Source organism: Anarhichas minor, unplaced genomic scaffold (assembly GCF_050575085.1).
Source record: "Anarhichas minor isolate MPS153535 unplaced genomic scaffold, ASM5057508v1 ptg000023l, whole genome shotgun sequence".
Classification (NCBI taxonomy): domain Eukaryota; kingdom Metazoa; phylum Chordata; class Actinopteri; order Perciformes; family Anarhichadidae; genus Anarhichas; species Anarhichas minor.
In genome coordinates, this window is record NW_027466469.1 from 523495 (window position 1) to 545533 (window position 22039).

Here is a 22039-nt window from a genome sequence, read left to right on the forward strand (position 1 = left end):
TGTGAAACACTCAGCACTCAAAATACAACCCCAGACGCGTGCACACACACACACACACACACACACACACACACACACACACAGTTGGATGCTCAGTATTCATAAGGCACGCAGCAGAGGGATGCGAAAGAACTCTGCAGTTACGACAAATCACTGACAAGCTAAATTCATCACACAAGCCCACCGCCTTACAGATGGGGGAGAATGTGGCAAAATGGAGACATGACTGACAACCACAACACCGAAATCACAGCCAAGGTTCCCTAATTAAACATTACGATCGTTATGAGCAGACCCGACTCATTTCAAGCTCACTCACAGCTCCTCTTCATTTTAGGGCATTTACTGAGCGTGCTGTGCTACCTCCAAAACAGTCCCAATGAAATACTGAACGACAGGCTCATTCCAGTAATCAACGTTTATGTTTTTACCAGGAAAATCCCACCACCAACCAGTAAGTTGGTGACAAAAAGCTGCATTGATAACATCTCGAAAGCTTCCTCCTCCTGTCTGCTATCAGCTTCAGTCAAGCTGTGTCATAATTGGCCATGTAAAAACGTTGATTGTTGGTAGAGTAACTGGCCTGTCAGCGACTCCCAGAAACGACAAGGACTATCCAAAATGGCGGCCTGGTTAACTGCCTCTTGGTTGGAGTCCATTCAGTCCCTTTGAGGGAGGCTCACGGGCGACTGTGCCAGTCCTGAGGCTGGAGGCTGGAGGCTGGCAGAGGTGGCTTGTCAAACACTAGACAATACACACAACCAGGGAGGACAGGGAGAGATTAGCAGCCCGCTGGCTGCTTCGTGTTGATGCTGCTGCTGCAGCCGGAGGAACATCAGTCACTCTGGCAGCCGAGAAGAAACGACTTCGGGCCTGTTTTTGTCTTTTCTTGTTTTGGCCTTTTGTATCTTTACATTTCAATCTAACATCAACAGCAATGTCACCTGAAGATCAAGCTGTACATTGTTTAGTTTTCTGTTGCCTTCAATTAGTATGAAGGTCTTGAGGTACTTTGATGTACGGTGATGTTCTGCTCTGTTCAGTTCTGGACTGGTTGTGTGTGTGTGGAGGCTGTAAGGGAGGGCGACGTGGTCTTTAACTTGTGCAGTAAAATGGTTCTTGTATTTAACTGGAAGGAGACACATTTGAGTCTGTATTTTAGCTATTTTTGAGTTTAATAAAATACTGTATGTGATGCTGCTGTGTTTTTTTATGTAGGGACACATGCACCAGTCGGGAAATTAAAACCTGCCAAAACTGATTTCTTGGCCACTTTGATGCAGCGGGAACTAGTTGTGAACACAACACTGACATATCACCTTACAAGTTGATATGTTGTTATTATTTACACATCCAGCAGTTGCGGAGCAACATTATTATTAATTTGGAGTCTGTTTCTGGCCACCGAATGAATGTAGTAAATCCAATATTCACTCTCTTGTATCTGTCTGTTCAGCCGGTAAATGTTCCGCTGTGTTCACCAGCGAGTTGCTAACTGTGTCTGTGTGCTGTTTGGTGCTTTTAGACATTTTCTCTGAAATCAGATGCAGCTAAAAACGATGCTTTGAGAGCGGTGAGAGTGAACCAAAACCAGGCGACATCCTCCAGTTCTGAAAAGTGAAGGCAATGCGGAAGTACCTTAAACTTGCATTCTTTCTAATGGCCACCGGGGGACGACTCCTCTCGTTGCAAATAGAAGTCTGACTGTATAAAAGTCTATGACTTCTCACTTGATTTATTACTTCAGTAAACAATGTGAGTTTATGGTCTCAACCGCTAGTTTCAAGTCTAAGTCAATAAAGCAAGATGTTGATTTAGTAAATTATGGCCCCATTTAGAGTAAAATGTACCATAAATCAGTGTAAGCTTTAGGGTGTGGCTACCTTGTGATTGACAGGTCTGTACCACGGCGTCACTCCACAGTCCAAATATGGTAACTTCCATTCACTGGTTGCAAAAAAACGAAATGCCTACAGCCATAAACCAAGCTGCCGATACCAAAATGTCGAACTCAAGGCTTCAAAGCTGCAGGCCACAAACCAATGGATGACATCACGACGACTATGTCCACTTCTGCCATACAGTCTCTGACGTAAAGAGAGTCGGGTCGACCAGCTGAACAATGAGCTGAAACTTGCTGTAAAGCCCAGGTAAGCTGCAGAATCGGGTCATAATTCTTTTAAGTTCACCACTATGAGTGAACCCTTTCACATTGTCAAATTGTTTTCATAATATTGTTATTATTGCGTTGTTATTACAAGCAATTGGAAAGCTTACCCTTTAATAAAATTAACTGGAGGTCAAGTAGCCTCTTCAGAAGCTTTCAGCAACCTGAACGAATTCCCTCTGCTGATAAAGACTTGAATGCAGTTGAAAGCTCTGGAGAAACTAGTGACTGGGCCTAGAGATTATTCTTTTAAATGACTGTTTCCAAGGTGAAGACTGAACTTACAGGCTTAACTGTGTTGTTGATGTTTTGAACAACTCAGCGTACTTACTGTATCATTACACCTGGAGGAGCCATAAAAGCAACCAAAGAAGAATCTAAAGGTCGACCTGATCAGTAATAAGAGAACAGAAAATGGACAAGATGACTCTGTGGTGATGTTATGAGAAAGTAAACAGCACAGACATACCCGGCACAGGAACCAGCATACACAGGTCACATTAAGCTGGCAGGTGTGCGAAGGCAAGCTGTACAGTTTTTAACCTTTAAGTTAAAAGACAGTACAACCATAATTCAGTTATAATGAAACTAAACCTTCTGTTTGTGTTGAGTGCGAAACTAGCAGACGTTATTTTCTTTCTTTCAAGAGACCAAATAGCGTAGATACAGATGGTCTGCTCCTGCACGCATGAAAGGCTCAAATACATCACAAATAGAGTTTTTAAGTTATGTAACATTTAACCCTCACAGGATTCAACTTGTCTCGTCCCCAGCTCAGCGTTTATCAAATGATTTCTGTAACCGTGCGGAGCAGCATTTCAATGGCAGAATCAGCAGGAAAGGTGTGTTCACCGAGCTCTCTGAATCTCTTCCGCCTCAGTGCTTGTGGTAACCACATATGTGGCCCTGCTTGTGCTTCATTTACTTCGGCCTGTGTGTTTGTAAATACTGAGGAATTGTGTGTTTCGTAGGTTTTCTTGTTTGTGTTGTTACTGCTGTCATACGGTAAATTAAGCTCAAAAACCAATTTGATCTCTCGCAAAAAAAAAGTCTACCGGAAATGTTTTAAATCTAGGTTAACATTGCGATACGTGCAGAAATTGTACCAAAAAAAGTTTCAAGTTGCTTATCTATACCCTGTTCTCCTTCCTGTTGAGACTGGAAAATGTGAGCCATGGGAGACGGTGAGAGCGGGGACAGGTGCAGGGAGGATGCTCAAACCCATAACAGCGTAGCATTGTGTGTGCTGTGCCCCTGCTGAGCTGCTGGGATGCCTCGCGGCTCTATATCTTAAGCACTGTATCTTTTATTCAGTGTAAATGTGGTGCATTGTGTCTGAGATGGATGGCTCCAGATAGCAGCTGAAAACCAATGGATTCCCTTTTGTTGATCTCTTCCTCAATTTCTACCTCTGTACTGGCTTCCCCCGCTAAGCTCGAATCCGTCCTCCACAAATGTAACAACGCATCAGTCACTCCTCCAACCTTTCGATCTCTCTTTTTTTTTTCTTTATCCCCAATAATCCTTTCCCCTTTTTTTTTGTACTTTTTCCCCCATCTCTCCTCGCTGAATATCCCTCCATGGCCACAGACATACTCTAGAAAAGGAAGGCAGAGAGTCAGATGACAATGAGGACAAACAACAGATGGCTGAATGCATCACCTGCTATCTTGTCAGTAAGAAGCATGATTGTTCAGCTTCGGCGTAAACCGCTGCATATTTCAAAACACCCAGCCTTCTCCATTCGTCTATATGCACAGCACACGCAGTCTTGAGGGATTTCCTTGGCCATGAATGTGGGGTGGTTCCAGACTCTCCCTAATTTGCTGTTCAGCAGAGAAGGACTCCTCTGGGCCTGAGAGAAGCGATATGAGACGTGCATGATGGATGGATGTTGTGATATAACTGTTTTATTCAGCACAAGTTTGCTTTTTAAAAGTGCCGCAGTGTTGCACTCTATTTGGTTTTTACCTGGTCTGATGTGGTCCAGGAGAAACCCATGAATGAAAGACAATCTCTGGGACTTGCTTGTTGTTTGCGCTCTCCCCTTAGAACAACTACTAATGGCAATTAGTAGCGCTCTTCATTGTGTGACACAGGTTTTAATTAATGATCTTACAGTGCTGATGGAGCGTAGAGGAGGTTTGTGTTTTGCATGATGATGAAATAACACATTCTTTCAGTACACAGGGATGTTACACTAAATGTTAGCTAACATTTGCGAACTTAACATGTTGCTGACTTTTGAAAGGAGGACTTGAGAGCATATCCTACGGCTCTCAACATGGCGGCGGCTCGCAGCTAGCGGTGGTAACAGCTTTAACAGTGCAAACCTCGGCAACAGCGCTGGCAGAGCCAACAGTGTGTACCTGAAGGGGAACCGGAGGGTAGGTGGCTTCGACAACACTGTTGCCGTGCAGAGTGGCGGCCGTGAGTTAGCCAGTGGTGCACGCTCACATGCAATAAAAGGCACATATGGTCGGCTAAGTAAACAAAGCACCGCAACAGAATGCAACAACTCTCACTATAATGTAACCATATTGTTAAAAAAAAAAGGTCCTTAACACAAACTGGTCTGAGAACAGAAACAAGCATCACACACACACACACACACACACACCAAATCATGTTGTGGATGGATAAAACCTTAATTGAGTGCTTTGTTTTGGTTTGCAGTTTTTTTTTGAGCAGTTAAATTTGATGCTCCGTTTCTGTCTGACAAGCTGGCAGCTCACCGAGATTATTTCCGACCGCAGGATCTGTAGACTGAACAGTCCATGTCTGGCTATCAATATCCCCTCTCTCTTTTAAAACAATGAAACGTCCCTGTAACAGAATGTACCACAGACTCGCGCTACACCCTTTGACTTAATTACAGCTTTTCTGACCTTCACAGTGTTCAGAAGTTCTGGCTCAGATCTCTGACGGCCAATGAGAGATGAGAGCGTAACGAGGAGACAAGGACAAATATCAGTCACACTAACTGAGTTTCCACGCGTGTAACAATGTGTTAGTGTGTGTCTGCGTGAGTATGCATGATTATATGTGTGTGTGTGTGTGTGTGCTTGTGAGGGAGAGTCTGAGAAGGACAACGCAGTATCAGTCACTGTCACTAAACACTGCAGTCTCTGGCTCGGTTCCACACACACGCACACACACACACACACACACTCAAAGACACATGGACACACAAGCAGAGAGGTGCAGGATGCATAATTCATAGGAGTAATCAAAGGCAGACAAAAGCCACAGTCTTTGAGTCTGTGGGCCCACCAGGACGCACACACACACACACACACACACACACACACACACACACAGCAAATCTATTCAAGTGAACAGCGCTTCCTACCAGCCAGGCAGTAGTCTACAGAGGGTAACCGAGAGAGAAAAAGGAGGTGAATAAGAGGAGAAGCGGATGATTTTTCAAACAGCCCCTTCACTTCCCTCCTCTGCCTAGAGGCCTGCTCTTACAACTTCCTCTCCCAAAAGAGACAGCAGAGTGGAGATAAACTCCCCCAGCTCACTGGATATAACTTCCTGTTTCATTTGTCCCCCCCCCCCTCTCTTTCCTCTGTACATTTTCTACAGAATGCATCCAAAGAGAGGGAGTTTTTTTTTAAAAAGTGTTTTTTTGGGCTGCATTAATATTTCATAAAATGCAGATGACTAGCACACATGAGAATAAAAAAAAAGAGAGAGCCATATTTAGCATTGACATAATACCATGGAATGATTCAAGGTGTGCACTTTAAAGAGGCAGCCCCTCTGGATGAGCGTGTGTGCCCTAATGTATGTTTGCGTGGTCGTGCCATGTTTTCTCTCTCTCTCTCTCAGGGCACAGCTGTGAAAAGCTCAGCTCTTAAAGCTTCCATCTCTGTCTAAATCCAAACCAGTGTTCCATTATTTATTTATCTGCCAGAGACCAGAAATATCCGCTAAGATCTGCCGGGCTTTGACAAGATGAGCCTCGGCCTTGCGGTGGGTCTCTGGGCAGAGCGCTCACACGCACACACACACAAACAAACGCAAACGCACTCACAAATAAAAGTGTTAGAAGCTGAGATGCACACACACACACTGAGGCAAGTATACTGTACACTATCAGTAAATGACTTGGACTGCGCTCAGCTGTCCAGGTAATGCACCTCTACGGAGGCACCTGATAAATCCCAGAACGCTGTAGTCTTATCTGCCCGGGCCAGATTGGAGAACAAGGCTCTAATCTTTTGGTGCGCGCCTCCGTCTGCCTGTTTGTGTCGGTCTCTCTGCCCGCTTGCTGCAGTGCTTCAGTCTGCAGTCTGTCTTTCCTGACTCCATTACTTTTGCCCATTGAAGTTGATAGGCTATAAACTCTCCTCATTACGGGTGATCCCTCACTCCCTCCTGCTCCCTCGCTTTTTATTTCCTTTAAAATGTCAAGTCTTTGGTGCTGATGCAGCCTCACACGTAGTAGTTGAGCATAACGCTGCAGCGCTAATCAATATTTTTATATATAACCATGGGCGTAGTATGAAAGGCGTCACATGTAGTGACAAACCCACAGGGAATTATCACTCCATTCGGAAGTTCCCGTCGCTCTGAGCGATTTTGCGATGTTTTGGTTTTACCCTTCGTAACTTTACTGCTTTGTTTTCCCTGATCCAGGACCTTTACACTACAAACACATGCATTCATTCATGACAACATGACAGGAAACATATTTAACATACAAACTCAATGGATGATAGACAATCTTCTTGGCAACTTAAAAAAAAAGAAGTAACATATGTAAAGTAATAAAAAAAAACATCTGTCGCCCACAAGTAAATGTGATACATACTGTGATGGTCCTTGTTGAAACTGTTCCTCATCACACGCCTGAACGGGCCTGAGATTCATTTGGTTGTGTGAGTTTTATGAACCACTCTGCTCGCTTATGTTGTTGCCTTGCAAATCATCTGAATGTATGCTGTTAGTTCCTTTGCAAATTAGGATGTAGATGTATTCCCCCCCCCCCCCCCCCCCAGCCTTTCGCCCCACCATGCCAGCCTGCCCTCGACTTTCAGAGATGATGGTGATCTGTTTCACTGAAGTTATTTTTGGCCACGTTACATAATAACTCTCTCTCTCTTTCTGTCTCTTCACATGAAGTGGTATGTATGATGCTGCACACTTGGCAGACAGGTCAGGACCGAAGTAGTTGTGGCGTGTCGCAGAGATATTTAAGGATGTTTTAGCTCCGGCGGCAGCCGTCGGTCAAACACCTTACAAAACTATTCTAAAGAGCTACTGTGAGAGACGTCTGCGGTACAATAACTGTGTGCCCGAGTGCTGTTTGCTTTCATTTTGTTTGGGCAGTTGGAAAGGCTTTACCAGGCCAGCGGAGGCACACAAACCATCTGGGGTTGTGGAAGTTTTCCCAGTAGGCGAGCCGACCTGTGAACCAGAAGTGGGTCCAGTCAACACATACAACAATCTCATGCTGTTCGGCGGATTTGCATTCGATTAATCAGCCAGCTCGGTGATTATGTTATGCATAAACAAACAGCGTTGACCTGACAAATTAACATTGTGCTGCTTTTAAAGGTGCAATATACGGGATTCAGAGCATTGGAGAAGCAGCAGACAACTATTTGCTGTGTAAAGATATAGTGGAGTAATGTCTACCTGAGCAGAGGAGGAAGTCACTCTCTCTCTCTCTGTGTTCGTTGTTGTCCGAACTTCTCCTTACTTTGTTGTGTAAGGGTGTGCTTTTTGTGCATGTGAGCGTGCCCCACTGGCTACCTCACAGACGCTGCTCTGCACTGCTCTCATTCGGCGGTTGAAGTCGATAACGCCGTCCTGACCAACGGCGTCTTTGCAGAAGTGTAGCACCCACCCTCCGGTTCCCCCTCCGGTAAAAGCTGTTAGCATCGTTAGAACTGATAGCTGTTCACTAGCGGCTCAGCCTTCTTTACGGTGAGAGCCATTTGGAGGCAATTTAAAATGCTCCTAATCTCGTGTTATGCCCCTTTTAAGAAATCTCAGATATTACAACTTCCTCTCACCTGAACTAGATGCACTTGAATATATAATAAGGAATTCCTTCAATGCCCAAGTTACTGAAATGTGACATTTTTTGTTCGGTTAAGACAATGTGAGAATGGGGAAAAAAGAGTGATTGGTTTTTTTTTTTTGCTAATTTATTTGTCATTATAATTAACAAGTTTCCTTTCATTTGATCTTGTTTTTGTCATCATTTCACACATGAGTTCATTTAATTTGATCGCTTAGTTGAGCGACGATTCAACTCGGTGTGTTAGATTGGTTTTCTGTGTCCACGGCCCTGCCTGCCTGCCTGCCTGCCTGCCTGCCTGCCAGACTGCCTGACTTAGTTGTTTTTCTGGAGGGTAAAGGACTCCAGGGGTGAGAATAAGGGCGGAAAGGAAAGAAGTGGGAAGGAGAAAGAGGAGAGACGCGTGGGAGGCAACGGACCACGAGGATGTGGTATCACACCTTAGAGGAGGAGACGCGAGAATTAACTAAATGGGGAAAGGTTCTGAGAGAGGAGAGGATGACTGTTGTCCTCTGGGCTTTGGCTAGATTGCTTTCTCTCTGACTTGTTGAAGTCGAGGTGTGGAAGGATGGAGAACAGGGCCACAGCCTGGGGGAGGGGGTCGGTCAGCAGAGAAGACACTCAAGTGTTAATTTGCACCTCGAATCACACCCCCGGCATTCCATCACAGCCAGAAAGCTGCAGACCTGTCGAGATGATAGCCCTGTCACCTATACCATCAGACCTATGGATCGCATCAACCCTCCCTGCCATCTAGTATAAGATGTTGCTGCAGGCAATTGGATCGCCCAACATCCTCTCTCTCTCTCTCTCTCAAATTCTGACCCAAACATGATACCTCTGTCGTCGTCCTGTCACACACTGCTGAACCCTCTTACAGGAGCCTCTTGTCCAAAAAAATGTGCCAAATGTAATAAAAGTGTGATAGCGCTTGGCTCCTCGTCCGGACCTGGCACCGGAGCCCCGCGAAGGAAATTATGTTTCCGAGTTAAATTGGTTTCCTGGCATGTGATAAGTTGGGGTGAATTTTTAATCCACGACCTCGTGGAAATATGTCAATCCCCCAGCTGCTATCGTTTCTCCCATCCCGTCACCTCGCTCCCTCTCCCTGTCCCCCCCTGCTTCTTGCCCCTGTGTCTTTCTTCTGGCTATACGCTGTTCTTGAAAAAGTAAAAGATAGCAGGTGTGGGACACCTTTGCTCCTCTACCAATTACCTCACCAGTGTATAATCCTACCCGGTCTTACCTCTCTTCCCACTCAATCCTTTTCCCTCCCCACCGCTCGCACTCCCTCACCTCCACCCACGCGATTCTTTATTTTATTTTTTTTCATCTCCTCCCTTTATCCCTCCAGCCCTGTTAGGCTCCATGGCTCACCAATTACGGCAGCAGTATAGGCAGCGAGCTACACTAACTCCCACAGGCAGTCTCCATGCATGCAGGAGGCATGCAGCTGACTGACATGACACAGGGTGTTCTCCCATAGCCAGCCCACCACCTGAGGGAGGCTGATAGCCAGGCTCCACCGGGGCTCAGTGTTACTGGCTTTACATGGCTAGCCATTCGCTGCAGCACATACCAGGCGGCCTCCTGGCTGCCTTGCACTTTTGCTTTTCCCAGTAAACTTGCTGAAAGGCTTTGTGGACAGGCGAACTTGCCAAGGTATGTCTGCGGAGACTCATTTTGGTTTTAACAGTTTAAACGTTGATGTGCCAGCGTGTAAGTACGTTTGAGTGTGAAATGGAGACATAGGAGCTTTGAGAGGAGAGTAATTATGTGTGTTCTTTGGTTGTTTTCTCTGAATGCAGCACGAGAGCTTCGGTTTGGTTTCAGAAGCTCTGTAAAGTAGAGCTGAATCGATCAGACGATCGAAACTATTTTGGTAATCAATTCATCATTATAAAAGCCAAACATTTTCCCGTTCCAGCTTTTACAATGTGGGGATTTGCTGCTTTTGTATGTTTTTTTTGGTTTTGGAAAAGATATTTGAAGACGTCATATTTGACTCTGGAACACTGTGACAACTCATCAATTAATTGAGGGAATAATTGACAGATCAATCAATAATGAAAATAATTGTTAGTTGTGTCCCAACTGTAAATTGCTGCATTATCAATGTACTAACCCTGTAAGCATTTATAACTTATAATATTTTTAAAAAACTGTTTCCAAAGTCAACAATGAACCTTTGAACTTAACAAACAATGTTAAATGTCCATATTTGCAACAAAGACCACTGACTGTATTATCCTTGAGTGATGATCAGATCTAGCATTTGTTAAGGAGAATTATCTCTAAATAATAACTTCTTTTAATTTAATTCCGTAATAAAGACCTCGATGAGCATATGAACGTTTAGAGCGCCTCTCGTCTCGATGTTGGCAGATGGACAGAAAAAGAAAGATGTTTGTAAATGATTTAGAGAAAGAAACGAACTGTAAAGTAAATGTATGATTCTGAAAAGTGGAAATTACGCCCCTTGGTGCAACAGATAAAAGTTTATCTTTAAGGGCAGTTCTATTATCTAAAATGATTTTTTTACAGTCTAGCAGAGACTGTCTATATGCCTGCCGGCTCTCTATTCCTTCTTATCTGATGTATAGAAATTCAAGACTCTTTAACATGGACACTAATATGTTTTGTAATCTGTGTTTTCGTGTCAAATGGAAAAAAGATTCTTATCTATCAAATATTAGCGCTCAAGTTTATTGGACGGTATTCCGTGATAATGTGAAAACAGAAGCAGGGGAATAAATTGAATTCTGTCATAGAACGATAAGACCTCATGAAAGAAAGGGTCCTTATGATTTACAGTGAATACAATTCTCAATCTGCCTTTTCTCTGCGTCTTTTCGTAGTCTGGCAGTTGTCCCCATCCAGCGACGTCTGCGTGTCTTCACGATATTCCTCCGGTCAGCCGGTTGTTGCACAGATAGACAAATAAAGAGGGGAGGGATGGCTTAGTTTTATTTGCCTGTCAGTCTCCTCCTGTGCACAATTACCTCCAACGCCTGATGCCAGATAGAGAGTGTGCTGCTGGGAAGACGTAGCAGGGGCCTGCCATTAAACAAAAATTAATCCTGACGTGCACAGCTAGAGGCGAGGCAGTGGCAGCGAGGGGAAATTGGTCCAAACCTACACATTCATCATCAGACCGTGACATGTGTGGAGGCCCGGTCAACATGCTAAGAGCTTGCTATGCACTCTCATGTGCGTGCACGGGCATCCTCCTGCAGACGTCGAGGGGCTGAAGAGAAGGGACTGTCTCAAAGTCGTACACTGTGAAGCAAGGCTGCATTAAAATTCATATCGAGCTAAAGCACCAGCCTGAATACTGATCAGGGCGCCGGTCCTGTCCTGCAGCACCAGCGAGGGGGAAAAAGGGCATTTTTTTATGTGTCCCCCACATAAATATAACCATAAAAACACATCATATGAGAGCTGCAGAGGAGAAGAATAAAGAGAGTGAGATTGGGTAGAGTGGGAGAACGAGAGAGAAAATACAGAGCATGAGATCCCGTTATACAAGGCTGTTGTGTCTCTGATGTGGTGCTGGAGCCATGATAGGAAGGAGAGAGAGAGAGTGAGAGAATATCTATTTATGACAGTGTGTGGGGGCAGATGTGGGCATGTAACCATATGCTGTTGCTATATTTTCCTCTCCACATTATGTTTGTGCTTTTGAAAGCGTGTAAATCTCTTGTAAAGGCAGTATTTTTAAAAGCAGGTACTTTCTCACTTCTTCTACCTCGTTATAAATAGACGTCTACAGCTGATGGAGGACATGATCAATGCTTGTGACATAAACCTGGCTAAAGTGGTATTGTTAAACAATTTGTCTGACTTTGATGATGGAGGCAGTGCACTTGGTTTCAATCAATTGGAAAGGTTAAACTAATTTATAGGTCTATGGCTGGGCAATAATATAATTATTTGTTTTATGATCATTTATCATCTTTGACCTTTATTGAACCGTAATGTTATGATCACATCTTGTCATCATTTGACAAATGTTTGTAGTCCAGGAAGAAATCGGAGAAAATTGTGATTCAAAAGTAAACTAAACTACAATTCAGCAGCAACTCTTTTGATCATCAATTATTTGTTTTAGTCACTTATCAAGCAAAAATGCACAAAAAACTCTTTTATTTATTTTTGTATCATTGTACATTTGATATTTTTGAGAATCCGACTCTTGGTTGGACAAAACAAAATATTTGAAGACGTTATCTTGGGCTTCTGGAATGTCTGATGAGCATGTTTAACCCATTTTGTGAAAATGTGTTGAACAATAATTGAATAGTTAAGAAAAAGCTGCACACGTCGACTGTTTAAAATAAGATATGATGAGTTTTACCACAGCAGCAGAAATACATGAACAGATGTTACTTTAAAACTTGGATAAATTATGAACATCTACTACAGATGTAGCATGAAGACTGAATACATATTAAATATTAAAGAGCAGTGAGACAATATATTCACAATTAAAATGAGGAGAACAGAAAGTTGATTTATCAGTTTAAATTTGGTAAATCTTATTATTAGATTTTAAGCATATATCGCCCAGCCCTATATTGTTACGTCATACATTTATTTTTATAATATAAAGTCTTGTAACGGAAAGCTGTTACATGTAGGTCAATTTTAGGCAGAATTGCACATGGATATGTTTGGGTACATATTAAATCACCGTCAATCCTGATTTGTCTGGAATTTAGATTAAACTGACCTTAATCCTTCACCTGACTCCACCCAACATCCCCGTGCTATCAGCAGAGAGAGAGGGGGGGGGGGGGGGGGGGAGAGACACCTCTGCTATTGATTGCCAGACATGAATTAATGTGTTACTGTGGTGACGTTCGGAGGAGACGAGAGAATCAGTAAATGAACTCATGACCTGCTCGGATTTGGCGATGCACCAAGGAACAATGGCGGGGAACGCAGCCAGAAAATCCAACTCTGTCTTTTCTTAATTGTTTGTTTCCAGCCCACCAATTCCATTTAAATTCCTCACTCTTCCACCAGATGAAGCATTTCTCTCTGGATACAAATGAATGTCTCTGCAAGCACATGTACTCACTGTTTACTCCACTGTGAGTCTGACTAGCAGCCAAGAGGATCGTCTATATTTACTTTCATACATGAAGTAGCTGTGAATACATTTTGGATGTGTATAAAAAGACAAATTTTTTTCAGTTATATTTAATTTGTCCCTATTTGTACATGAAATGGCTGAAATCCAGCCGTCTCTGCCCAGAATAAGGCCACGTTTGTTTTTCTGCTGCTGCACAACACCGTCAGCAAGGTCTGGGCCAAGCATATGCACCATCACATGTAGCTATAAACACACACACGCCAAATCAACAAGTGGTCCCCCTCAAGAATCAACATCTAGCGCTATGGCTTTTCCCCTTGAAGTTCGTTCGCTGAGGGAAAGAGCAGTATGGCAGCGCGACACAGAGCACAACAGTCTGTAAGTGCAAAGAGAGAGAGAGCAATATAACTGTGCCTGTCGCCACCCAAACCGTCGCACAAGGCGGATCAATAAAACAAAGTCGTATAGCTCTCACCAGCTAATCCTCGGTGGCTCTGTTCAAAGATCTGCTGGAAAACTGTGAATTGTCCAAGTGGGAGCAGCGGACCGGACCTCCACTCATTTGTAGTAGAAGTTATATTTACTCTCAGACACTGGAAGTGTCGTGACTCCTGGTTGTAGCTCAAACTCACAGATAATAGAAAGCAGATCATTTATGTGGAATACAGAACATGTGAGAAATAGACTTGTGGGATGACACATCAAGCACAATGTAGGACCATACTGAAGTGTTTTACCCATTTATGAAATATAATTCTTGCAAATGTTTTCACACCAAATGACTAAATATATTAAATATTTCATATTGTGCATGGTAACAAAAAGCATTAAATGCTGCAAATACACCTGACTATGAGGCTATTAATTACACCAGAATCTAAACAATAGCAACTATATTCTTTAAATATATTTATCACATTTATATATTGAATTTCGTTTTCCAATCCTCCCTCTGAAGTCACTCTGACGATAGAAGAGTAGTCGCATAACTAAGGGAATTCAAAGTTGCACTAAATAAGCAGCCATCATAACCTCTGTTTTTTTATTGATTAGAGCTGAAACAATTAATTGACAGAAAATTCATCTGAACCTATCATGTAAATCAATATATATACTGTATATTTGTGTTTGTGTATTTCCAACCACTCACTTTGTCTAATGTGATGGTAAATATCGTATGACGTTTGAGTGTCGGTCACCGGATAGAACTAAATATTTGAAGATGGCACCTTTTACTGTTTTCCGACATTTTATTAACCAAACAATTTATCTAGAAGAAATTCAATAGGTTTATCCATAATGAAAATAATTGTTTGTTGGCTATTTGGCGAGTAATCAATTAAACATTTAGTCAATACGGTGTCATAATGGTGAAAGATGCCCAATTGCCCATCAATATTTCCATGAGCCCGAGGTCAGATCTATAGATTGCAGCCTTGAGCCACAAAACGTTTGGCTTTCTTTTCCTGAAAAATGATCAATCGATTATCAAAAGTGTTCAAATTAATTCAATAGAATAACTGTCAATGCTGGTTGGTCTTTTCTGTCATGCAATCAGCGCAGTGTGTGCTGCTGTAGCTCGTACGACTGCGCTGAACGTCACAGTGACGGCATTGAAAATAATGATCGACATGCATTTTCCCTCCCACGCTACAAACAAGGCCTCTTTGCAATTCACTTTGAGTATAAAATCCAGTGTGCACAGGTACTATAAACAAAGCCATGTAGTAGAGCACATCCTTTCATTTGATCAACGAGGTTATAAAGTGCATCGAGTATGAGTTTCAGCATATTCACAACAAACTGTAAAAAGTCCAAGAGGATGAGAGAAGTGTGTTTTTGTTTTGCCGAGGATTTGGAAGACGATGGCATGCTCAGTGAGCGGTAAAGCTCTGGATGTTGACCATAGATAGGGAGAAGCTTTGATAGCGAGAGCCATTGTTGGACGGATCCCATCAGATTGAAGGAGGATAAGCTGCTTGGGCGATGCGGTCCGAGCAAAACTCTTTTCGGCACTGTCATTTTTCCAAAACGGGGGTTATCTATCATTCCTTTGATGGTGGAGTTTTAATTATTAGCCGGTGAGGAGAAATGGGCCGTGGCGAGATAAGTGATGGGATAGAGAAGTTGTCTCTGGGCATTAGCCCTTCAGATGTACAACAGTGTCTGTGTGATCCTTGAAACACTATTCACTCCAAGTGTTGTTTTACAAATCTGACTAATATGATAGCGGAGCGTAGTTGAAGTTCAGTGTCAGCTGTTTCACTGAAGCTTCACCACATCCGTCAGCTGTTTGACTATCAGCTGACTAGTAACGTCCAATCAGATCCATGCAGGTGTACAACACGGCCATTTTAACCGGTCACATTTTACTGTTAGTCTGCTGATTCATGCCAACATATTTTGCAGTCACAACTCCCACCACCACCTCAGATTTAATGATATAACCATTTGATGTAAATGATAAATTACTTGATGCAAAGGTATCTGTATTTGTTCCTTAGTTAGTTAGTTCAACTGTATTCCTTATTGAGATCTCTTTTCTTACAGAGATTTAAGAAGACAACACACAAGACAAGTTGGTCTCATGAAACAATCATCACACACAACCTCGCTTTGTTAAACAATCACAAATGCAAAAAATATCAGTGAAATTGTATTTGTTTATTCCAGTCGTACAGTGCATAGTAACGGAAACAGAGTTGGTATGAGGAACATTCAAAGCTCATGTATCCTGCGATCCAGTGTCATGATTGCTCATTTGTACTAAGGTGGACTGCATACATGTCAGGCTGCACAAACAATAACATTATGGATTCATCTGTGAATTGCTTGATAAATGCATTCATTTATCATTTAGTCTTTAAAATGTCTACAATTCTTAAGAGGTTACACCTTGAAATTGCTCGTTTTCTGCGACCAACTGCCCAAACCCCCCCCCCCCCCCCCCCCATCTTGGAAGAGCTAGATGTACCGTATGTGAATCCGTTATCTACTGTCGAGCAATATTCCAAGTTATCGACGTAGTACTGCACTGCATTAAGTTGATGTAAACCTGATGAAGTGCTTTGAAGTAGGACGAGGGGATAAATATAGTAACGAAGCAGCCTCTAGCGAGTGGTTTCAGTGTCGTGTGTGTTTAAAGGCGTATACATTATCGCATACTGTACACCTCCCTCTGTGCTCATGGACGTTTATCACCTCTCCCCTGCACAGCAAGCCTGATACTAATTCCCACTGAATGCATGTAGCACTATCGTAGAGGCGTACGATCCTCACATGGTCTGAAGAGGTAAAAATAGTTTTAAACAAGCAACTAAATAATACGTGTGTTCTGAAAACCCTCTGCAGGAGCTTCCCTTTTACCGCCTGTGTACGTTTTAACCTGCAGGTCAAAGTGAGCTCAACCTTAAGTGCTGCAGAAGCTTTTACATTTTACAGTGTGCCTCTCTCTTCCCTCTCTCCCTCTGCGGGTTCCCATTTCAGGTCTGGCCGCCTCGTCTTTGTCTGTCTGAGCCCATATCTCTCTCCCTGTCACTATTCGCTCTCGCCCCATCTATCTGTGTCTCTTTCCATCTTCTCATCCGCACCCTCATTCTCTTGCTCTCCATGTCTTTGTATCAACCTCTCCTCTGCCAGCTTCTGTCTTCGTGCTCTTTTCGTGCTTGTGTCTCTGTACACGCCCCCCCCCCCCTTGTCTCAGTGTCCCCGTCTGAGTGGCCCTATCGCTGTGTCTCCATAGAACAGCGCGCCGGCTGTTAGCGGTGCCCCGACGTCATGGCACATGGCTGCAGCAACCCGGCTATAAATAACTCGGTCTTGGTGTGCTCGGTCCAAGACGGGACGGAGAGCCAGAGGGAGAGCAATCTGCTGTCTCCCTCAAGAGACGCTCGAAGGGGACGGTGCAAATAAGACAGCTTACTTTGTGCTGCCTTTTGCCACCAAGACCTTCATTGTACTTGGGGAACAAAGGGATTCTGAATTCAATTATTTTCAAGTCGAGCAAACGTCTGGTCGGGAAGCAGTTCAAGTACGAAGACTTATTAAAGCTTAATGCACACAACAGTGAGGTGTAGAATAACCAAACACAGGTCTACAATCAACACAGACGTCTGCAGACGTTGAACCATTGTTCTCCATCTCTGTCTTGGTGCATCGTCGCATCCAAAAATGACAAATCATCGCGTCCCAATTCACAATAGGCCTTAGCTATAAATTATGGGAAGAGTGAATTTGTACATAAATGAACGTTTCTGACCATTTTTACTGCCATTTCCACATCATCTGATATCGTCTTGAACAGGTAAACCAGCCATTTTGAAAGACACGTACGTCTGATGAATCACAACTTCGTTTTATGCACGTGCTACTGAGAACATCTACACGTGTTAAACACTTAATGAATAAGACCATATGAATGCATTTAGGCAGAGTTTGCAAATCTGAATATGTATAATTTCCAGGTATGCGTATGTGATGATGATTTGTTGTTTCATATTATAGTAACTATTATATTATAGTATCTGCAGGTTCTGAACTGCTGTTTGGACAAAACTAAATACTGAAGACCCTCACTTTTTCCTGACATTTTATATAGCTTCTCTTCAACCTGCTCCATGTTGTCTCCACAATAATCAAATGCACCCGCTGACAATCGAGCCCAGCGTCCATGTCCCCCATGACGCTGTGGCTCTCCTATTAGCGCCCACATTCCTCTACCTGCCCAGAGCCATAATTGGTGTTAAAAAGGACACGGTATCTGAAGGCAGCGCGGTTTTATGTCTCTGTGTCTCTGATTGGTTATTTTATTGATCGACGTTTGCTCCACCAATCATGTGCAGCCAAGGTGACACGGTACACAGAGAGAACGAATCTTAATGGTTTGACTTTGGCACTTGAATGTCTGGCTGTTGATTGTGTGCGGACAAGAAAGTGAGTAATAAATGGTCTGTGTGTTGGACATGAGATGGAGAAGTAGTTCACTACCAATTTAGGTGAAAACGGTCTGTTGTAAGCTTTCAATTGGGTCTAAATCCTGATGGGTTTGTTAGTAATCAGTGTTATTGCACTGAACCACCATCATGCGCTGTACGGTGAGGTACGGTTACTAATTAGTTATGTGCACGTAAGCTTACTATGGAGGTAAATATCATAGCTTTGTTAAATACCGGTTATTAGCGTTGTTACCCACCACAATTCCTGTTTCTGCTATGCATCGGAGCTGTGAAAGATCATTTGGTTAATTTGGGTCATGCTAGTAAGCTAGTTGTTGAAATACAATTTCCTATATTTTCATCACTTTGGCAGTTAAGTTTATTTAGTAACACAGGGAATTAATGAATGAAGCCCATTCGTGGTTCAATATGCTGTAAATGTCCTTCATATTTGTTTCAGAACCACCGACCCTTCAATATGTGGCAAAACAAAAAAGAAACTGTTCTGTAGAGATTCAACCTTGAGATATTTTTCTACAGGTGTCTAATGTAGAACCACAATTATGCGGTTGTAATTCTATCAGCAGCACAGGCAAATATGTTTCTTACCTAAATGATGTATATAACAAGAAACACCTGAAGTCCTAACTCATTAGTTAAGCTAAACAAATACCTGTTTAAAAGGTCCAATAGTTCTATGGCCCAACATCTATCAACCTTAACTAATAAAGCGAGGACTACTTGTGAATTCCTGTGGCTTCTTCACAATAAACTGCTTTACTTGCTCCTATTAGTAGTAGTGGAGCAGTCACCCTGTGAGACGTTTGTGGTCAATTTTCAAACCTCAATTGGAAATCAATGAGCTTGTCAATGTTCTCTCCCAGGAGTCAGAGGCAGTCCTTCCCATCTCGTTTGTTTTGGAGATGTGCCTCGTGCCTGATACTGTGAACTTGTGGGACGGATGTTTCTGGATGGAGTCATGACGCCTGCAGCAAGCGGTCACCGAAATAACATCACACTGTTTCCACTGTTCTGTGTTTTCTAGGGTGAAAAGACATTTCTTGTCATTTCTCTGCGTTAGTGTTCAAACTTGTGATCTAGTTGTTTGTCAGTGTCGCGAAGAACTGATTGAGATGTTCCAGTTTGTGTTCTTCCTCTGGCCATATGGAATATATAGCGCTGCACATATTGTGAATGCACACTCCATTAGTTATGGTTCTGTTCCTCTGCTTTCCTGACTGTGGGCGCTTTGTGGAGACAAAAAGCCTCCCCTCCTCTCCTGGCAGACCTCCTCCAGTTGGAGCTTTCTGTCCGTGTGTATTTCTTTGCTTCGACAATGAGTTGAAAGTGTTATTTTGACACGAAGAAGCTCATGTCTGGTTTGTGCATTAGGCGCTCTGCTGGTTTTCTCTATTTCAGTCCAGTCTAAAAGTGGTGTGTATGTGTGTGTGTGTGTGTATTTCTGCTTCCAGGTGACAGTATTCCCAAGGAGAGCAGCCCCTTCATCAACAGCAGTGATGCTGCCGCAGAGAAGAGCCAGCAGTATGACGGCAAGAACATGGCCTTGTTTGAGGTACAGTCCACTGTTCTACACACACACACACACACACACGTTGATTTGTTAACACACACAATCAGGCCTGATCATAAGAAGCAGGTTCCACTCTCTGTCTCATAATTCAGTGATTAAATAGGGGCTCTGACATCTATTAATGAGGGTAATTACTGAGTGAAGGGCATGTTGGAGCAAATATCCCACTGCTACAGGAAAGAACTTCAGCGGGGCAATTTGCCACAGCTCTGCTCAAATTGACATTGTGCTCTCACTGGGATTTTTTGATTAAACATGAAAAAAGTAAAAGAAATCAGAAGGTAAACTATTTATTGTGTCAGCACTTTTTTTCCAGATGGGTTTGAATTTGCAAAATCAGTGTAGCACAGTACCTGAAATAGTAACACTTAAGAACACTTAATATCAATACAGGTAAGAATGAATAAATGTTACAGTGGCTGAGATGCATTGCATTTCCTTCAAAAGCCTGATGAAAACACTGACTCCAGCCCTCGTGTGTGCGTGTGTGTGTGTGTGTGTGTGTGTGTGTGTGTGTGTGTGTGTGTGTGTGTGTGTGTGTGTGTGTCTCTCTCTGCAGGAGGAGATGGACACCAGCCCCATGGTGTCGTCTCTTCTCAGCAGCCTGGCCAACTACTCCAACCTGCCCCAAGGTAGCAAGGAGCACGAGGAGGCCGAGAACAACGAGGCTGAGTCATCGCGCAAGAAACCCGTCAAGGTATTTGACAAAATCCACGAATACATACAATACGAGACAGTACATACATGTATGCTTGCAGGGTTGGTAATAATCTTCAAAAACATTTTTGATATTTTTGTTCTGACAATGAATCAAATCCTTCTTAATTGGGCCCCCTAACGTAATGATTGGACTTTGTCGGTGCGTGTGTTCTGAGCGGGTGAGCAGGGTGGATCTATGTGTGCTGCAGCATGGAAGAAGACCTGCAAAGTTTCCCTTTAAACACGCATTCAGTGGAATTTCCGAGGTAGCAGATGGACAACTTTTCAGCTTTATGGACGTATGTAGCAGCTGCAAGGACAAAAAAACATATTTTAAAGAAAACCAAAACGTGCGTCGATTTAAAATATTGATTTTGAGGCATTTTCAGCATCAGCGTCATCGATTACTCCAAATAATCGCGGCAGCCCTCATCCTATGTTGTGGAGATAACAGTTTGATAGATGGATAGATAACTTTATTCATCCCAAAGGAAATTTGGGCATCCAGTTGCTTAAACGACACCAATACACAACAAAAATAAAGACTAAAAATATTAATACAAAACAAAACAAAATAGAAACAGCAGTGAAGTGATCGTCTAGCCACAAGAACTACCACAGAGAGCTGTCAATGTAATATAGTATCTTACATTGAGCTGTAGTAATGGGTTTTTATTGTAATTGTAATTTCAATCCTAAAATCGGTAACTCACAGGAATGATTGGATACTTGAAAAATGAATCTCTGTTCTGAAAAATGGGGGATTTTTTTGTTTTATTTTACAAAAACGTCAAGGGATTTAAGTTTTAACTTTCAAATACCTATAGAAATACAAAACTCTGGCAAAGCCACTTCACGTTTTTTTCAATGAATATACATTATCAATATTTATCTTGCAAATCCTATTCTGAGCTGACCAGAGGAGGACCAAATGTACTGTAAACTATGCTGATCTTTGTCTTCTATAGCAGCAAACACAACGATACCTGATACATGAGGATGAACAATCTGGATAAACGTCAGGTGAAAATGGCCTGCTCCTTCTAATAAATCCTTGTATTTCTACTGGAAATCAATAAGAACTGCAAGAGATGAGCTTAAAAGTGTGCTGCAGTAATAAGAAAAGCACTAATGGGTTTTCTGAGATCAATGAGTTAAATAAGAACAGGTGTAGTGTTTTCTATCAGGCAATGTGTGCCATCTAGTGTAAAAACATGCATGGCGGAGACTCCAAACAAGTTTTCTTATTTTTTCTTCTTCAAGCAATGTCTTTTTTTTTTCTTTCTGGCCACTCCTCCATAAAGCCACCCTCCTAAAGTGGTCCTATATACAGATCCTCTAATCTCCCCTGTGGAGCTTCAGGGTTGTCTTTGGTCTCTGATTAATGTTACATTTTGTAACATTAATCCGTTAGATCATGTGAAACTTAGATTGCACACAGGATAACTTTATTTAAATAATTATGTGACTTCTGAAGATAATTGTAGCACCAGATCCTATTTAGGGGCTTTCG

At 42.7% G+C, this 22039-nt stretch overlaps 1 protein-coding gene across 4 annotated transcripts in view; it reads left to right on the forward strand.

The window, feature by feature from the left end:
* slc12a5a (solute carrier family 12 member 5a) overlaps positions 1 to 22039 on the forward strand; it is a 141971-nt gene that overhangs the window by 77441 nt on the left and 42491 nt on the right. For 3 of the 4 annotated variants that reach the window (XM_076096834.1, XM_076096835.1, XM_076096836.1), the window contains exons 2-3: positions 19709 to 19809; positions 20387 to 20524. In XM_076096834.1, the coding sequence (XP_075952949.1) occupies positions 19709 to 19809; positions 20387 to 20524 (239 nt within the window). Of the gene's footprint in view, positions 1 to 19708; positions 19810 to 20386; positions 20525 to 22039 lie in introns of those variants that run through there. The other variant, XM_076096837.1, reaches the window with a different exon arrangement.